This window comes from Lolium perenne, chromosome 2, assembly GCF_019359855.2.
Source record: "Lolium perenne isolate Kyuss_39 chromosome 2, Kyuss_2.0, whole genome shotgun sequence".
NCBI classification, from domain to species: Eukaryota; Viridiplantae; Streptophyta; class Magnoliopsida; order Poales; family Poaceae; genus Lolium; species Lolium perenne.
The window spans coordinates 308539622-308544808 of record NC_067245.2 but is presented as its reverse complement, the minus strand read 5'-3'; the positions used below and the strand labels follow the sequence as shown (position 1 = coordinate 308544808).

General features: G+C 43.9%; 1 protein-coding gene across 1 annotated transcript; it reads left to right on the top strand.

Moving 5' to 3' along the window:
- Window positions 1-740: 740 nt before the first annotated feature.
- On the top strand, window positions 741-3840 carry LOC127330812 (ras-related protein Rab-2-A). Its single transcript, XM_051356897.2, has 7 exons — window positions 741-824; window positions 968-1107; window positions 1910-1992; window positions 2078-2282; window positions 2366-2434; window positions 3058-3339; window positions 3643-3840. The coding sequence occupies exons 1-7, from the start codon at window positions 779-781 to the stop codon at window positions 3685-3687; spliced, it is 870 nt and encodes a 289-aa protein (XP_051212857.1). The 5' UTR covers window positions 741-778; the 3' UTR covers window positions 3688-3840.
- Window positions 3841-5187: the final 1347 nt, after the last annotated feature.

Genomic DNA, 5187 nt, shown 5'->3' with positions numbered 1-5187 from the left:
GAATGGCTAGGTTATGGATGGAAGCAATTGACTATGCAACGAGGGCTTGGTTTTCGGGCAATGAAAACATGCATTAGGCTTCAAGTTCTAGTGTGATGGAGCAATTTTTTTGCGGCGCTATAGCTCCTCTAGCGGCTATACTCTTTAGCGGTAATTAGCAGCACCTTAGCGGACTTAGCGTCCATAGCGGACGAAACAGGCTTAGCGTAGCGGAAGGCTGTCCTAGAAGCTATAGCGGTGCTATAGCGAAGCTATAGCCAGCTATTTTTTTCCTTGATTGCCACACACGCAAACAATTACTCTTTTTTTCTTCTTCATTTTTTGATGGAGCTACAGTCATGGAAGAGCCTCCAACTTCTAGATATCAGAGGGTGCATTTCGGTGTTGTAAGAAGACACGGCGATAAGTGAGAACACCGGTTTACCAAAACTAGAACAAGCCTACCAAGGATAACTAGGCATGGGCAACCTGGCCCAGTCTAGCCCTAAAATCCCCAAGCATGGCCATGGGCTAGGTCTGGGAACATAGGGCCAGGCCTGCCCCTCAAACATGTGCGGTTTATTGAAGAGGCCCAGACTGTGGCCCGGGGCCGGACTAGCTTTTCCACTGATCCGCCAGGCTTGGGCCTGAAATGTAGACCTGACGATTGGGCTGGCCCACGCCTAGCCCTAAATTAACCGCAAATAATCATATCCCCTTCTCCAATCCAATCAGAGGATTTCCGCCTTTTCTCAAAAAAAAAAAAATCAGAGGATCTCGTCGCCGTTCACGATCGAAGATGCCATACGATTACTGCTTCAAGTACACCATCATCGGTGACCCAGGTTGATCTTCCTCCCCTGCCTTCCCCTTCCCCGATCTGGCATAGCCTATTGCTTCGATCACTTTCGTTCCCTATGATCGGCCGGCGAAGAAGGGTTCGTTTCTCACGTATTGAATTGCTGCCGATGGTGATCTATTGTCGCAGGCGTTGGGAAGACCTGCTTGCGGCTGCAGTTCACAGACAGGACGTTCCAGGCGGTGTACGAACCCACCGACGACATCGACTTCGGCACGCGCACTGTCACCGTGGACGACAAGGCCATAAGGCTTGAGATCTGGGACACGGTGTGTGCCATCAAATAGCTCATTGTCCCTATATATCTATTTATGTTGACCCGTATTTCACGGAAAGACAATCTTCAGAGTCATATTTTCATAATTGAAAGATGGTTTCTCGGTGCTATTCTTGAAACAAAGTTTTTTTTTTTGTTTGGTGTGGCCCATGTCATAATGTGAGGGAGAAGAATCGTTTCGTAGTATAGTTCATAGTGTCACAGACTCACAGTTGATATCTCCTTTTAATTTTCTGAATGAATATGACTGATGTGAAACGTTATTTTCACTCCATACCTAATGGATAACCTAACAGCAAAGTGATGGCGATGGCTTGGAGAGCACTAACCACAGCTCGTTGTTTCATACCATTATATCTCAAATTATGCTTTATTATTTGTAATTTACATGACGACATAATAACCATCTACTAGTTTATGAATTATAGAGATTACTTGTGAATCCTAAATAAAATGCAATGCAAGTATGTTTTTCTAGTTGTATGTTTTGACTGTATGTACAATACTTGTGGAATTTTATGTTACGAAACATGTTCATCTCACTGCTATCACTTAGCTTCTGAATTCCTGGAGATTCAGTTCGAGCACAATTGTCGCGAAGCAAATATGGTTGCTCATGAATTAGCTAGGCTAGCCAGGGGGTCAGACCAACAAGTTTGGTGACGAACCCCCTAATTCTATTGTGTACCTCTTTTGGTTAAACATGTAACGTTTGTGTTGAAGGAATAAAGAGTTACAATTCTGTCAAAAAAAAAAGCATGTTCATCTCATATTGTCATGTCTTGACTTTGCAGGCTGGCAAAGGAGTATGCAGACCTGTAATTAGGCAATTCTACTGTAGAACTCCTTGCATTGTTTTGGTTTATGACATCACAAGGTACTTCGATGATTTGGCAACATATCTGTTATCGTGTTAGCTTTGTGAGTGTGATGGTTCTTAAGCTCCACTGATCTTACTTCAGGAGGGAGACTTTTAACCATATTGCTATATGGCTAGATGAAGCAGGAGAGCAATCCAGAGCTGACGTAACATTTCTGCTGATTGGAAACAACTGTGATCTGTCTAATATGCGTACTGTCAGCTATGACGAAGGTCAAAATTTTGCCAAGAAGCACAATCTGCTATATGTGGAGGCCTCTGCAAAAACTAAACAAAATGTTGAGGAGGTAAATGGCTTATCCCTAGTACATTGGTTACCAATTGCACTTCTTTTCTCTTGGAGATTAGTTTAAATCGGTACGTAATGTAGGCATTCATTCTGGCCGCTAAAAAGATATACAAGAAAGTCGAAGATGGTGCCCTTCATTTATCTCAAAAGGTCAGTTTGAGAGCTTGCCTTTCCGGTTTTCAAGTGCTAGTGTTAACGGAAGGTACCATGATTGTTAGCTGTTGCCTTTTTTTTTATCATAACAGTAGAGAATCTTCCAGCTTCAGTTGGTCACAAACATAACCTTAAGCATGGCCATTGCGGTTTGCTAACATTATTAAAACAATGAGAGACCAAAATGATATGTTGCCCCTCATCAGAGAACAACAACTCAGAAGAGGAGGCCTGCAGCAACTAGTTGTGTTTGCCTTGAGTCTTTGCGACTGTTAGTACCTCAGAATTTCTGTGATCTCCAGCATCTTCAGTTGCCTTGCAATCTCTGGTGATTCCATATTCTGAAAAGTGAATGAGGGGTGATCCATCTTAGGAAACGCGATATCCTTGAATAATTGCTGCCAGGACGAAATGTAGTTGCGCCCATTATCGAAAAAGAACGAAGTGTAGTTTTCCGGTCATTTTTGCGAAAAGGGTATCTACTGTATCACTCGGAAGTATATTATATCCCCAGTTTCAACAATACATGCAGTTTCATGAAATTGACTCTTTCTTAAGGGTTAAGATATGTACTTTATGTTTTTGACAATACATAACTTTGTTATTCCTAATTTCTGCAGTCTATTGTGTTCCTTCGTTTACCTGAGAATATTTCGCCGAGCCAATATGGAGGTGCAGCTGGATCGTCACCGTGGCGTTTGTGGACAAAGTTTATGGGATTCGTACAGAGTCTCAATTTCCTTCCAAAGTTTACAGGATCCATACTACATATACTCAGCTTCTTACCAAAGTTTTTGGGATTCATGCATAGACTCAGTTTCTTGCTGAAGTTTGGCACAAATGCGGCGTGGTGGCCATTTTCTACGCCCCAGCTTTTCTCCGGCTGCCACAGTTTGCCTAAGGTTAGTCGTTGCAATGTTAAGCATGAATCACGCATACTGTTAGCCCCAGCTATCCATCCAAACGTAGCTGGTAGTTTTTAGCTCGTCAGTTTAACTTCCAACTTCCAGATCAGTGTAGCATGTTTGTAGTGTATCCTATGCCATTTTTCAGATCAGACTGCTGCACTATCCAAGGTGTTTCAGCAGCAGTTTGACAGTACGTTAGATAGAAGGCAAAGGCTCTATTCGGATCAAGATGTTTGATGGTACAATCAGAAGGTTAATGCCTTCCTGCGCTCTTTATTAACTTGGTTTCTGTAACAGAACCCCGAGAAGGAGCTTCTGCTGAAAGACGAGCATGAAGTGTGAAGATCGCCTCGGTGAGAAAGCAGAAATTCAGACAAACATGCCCCATTCCACCGAGCTTCAGAACTGAACGATCGTATGCTGAAGGCATCGGCAAATCGAAATGCAAATGCTAGATTACACTGTATATCTGAATGAGTAGCTGTTTGTACCGTATTCTGTGGGGCGGGTCGTAGATATGCATCAACCGTGCTGCCAGGGACGGACGGTCCTGCATCTGTGCGTGTCGACAGTGCGATACAAGTACTCTAGGTGCAGAGGCGTGCAGTGTACGATCACGGACACTACTGAAAGAGGCAACTGCGCATCGTAGAGTACCGGTAGGCGGTAACTTGGTTCGCCGGAATATGCTGCGTGACAGCACATTCAATTCCCTGAAACTTCATCGATGGCCGTTGTTTCCAATCAAATCTTTCTCAGATCACATTGCTCAGGGCTCCCTGCCCTGCCCCGCGAGTTAATTCTCTGCAGAAGTAAGCAGGGCATCGTATGGCGCAATGATCAGAAGATACAGTGTCAGGGTGATGAGATAGACTGATCACTGATGCATGTGCTGTTGCGGCATCATCAAATAGACGTACACGCGCCGCTTCCGCTGCCGCTGCCTGCACTAGTGCAGGTGAGGTGAGGTGAGGTAGGGTGGGCGCACACCACCGGAGACACGCCCGCGTGCACGCAACGATGCACACGCCGATGGCGAGCGGCATCCTACCACCAGATGATGTGCACGCGCTCTTCCAACATTATACATACGTGTGCAATTTACATGTTAGGCATCGTATGAATTTCATCCAAAGTGCCTATTTTTATCAGATTCAGATATGTGGTCTTCTTTTGTCTGCAGAATGAGACGTGATTCTGAGGATGTACGTATAGTTTAGCTGTATATAGTACAGGTTGACGAGCCATCTCGGCCGAAAGTGGGCGGGGAATTGTTTTGGAGGCCGATAGGATGGAATTCGATGCACCCATCGATCGTGCACCGCCACCGTTGACAAAAACACTCATCGTCGTCGCAGTGCCAATCAGTTGTAAGCCGATTCCTTCTCATCATTTACGTGCAGAGATATAATCATTCATGTACTAATAGTAGTAGTAGTACAAGTCATCTTTAGTTGCCCGTGCCTTGCATTTGAAGTCGACATGTGCCGTCCACTACCATCACATATAGGAATCCATTATAGCGCCATCCTTCTGTATGCAGGAGGAATTATATTCCAAAAATGGTTTTCACATGTGCCTTCCATGCATCATTTCGGCACACGATCTCCCTGGAGCTCGTTTTTTAAAACTTCGCAAAACTCAAATTTGAAGCTTCAAAGAAATCAACAAAAATATGTGTATGTAGTCAATGATTTATTCTACCCGTGTGTAAATTTTCAGTTTTGAATCTTCAAAAAATTATTCTGTGATGCAACAAATCCCCAATCCTTGCTCTGCACCGTTGAAAAATGTGTCGCAACACATGTAAAAAACAATAACCTATTCATGCAACATAGAAAA

What these genes read in the sequence shown, in the direction of transcription:
- LOC127330812 (XM_051356897.2), top strand. Translation starts at nt 779, where the DNA reads ATGCCATACGATTACTGCTTCAAGTACACCATCATCGGTGACCCAG. An exon ending in TTGGTTTATGACATCACAAG is followed by an intron (nt 1,993 to 2,077) that starts GTACTTCGATGA and finishes ATCTTACTTCAG; the next exon opens with GAGGGAGACTTTTAACCATA. An exon ending in CTAAACAAAATGTTGAGGAG is followed by an intron (nt 2,283 to 2,365) that starts GTAAATGGCTTA and finishes TACGTAATGTAG; the next exon opens with GCATTCATTCTGGCCGCTAA.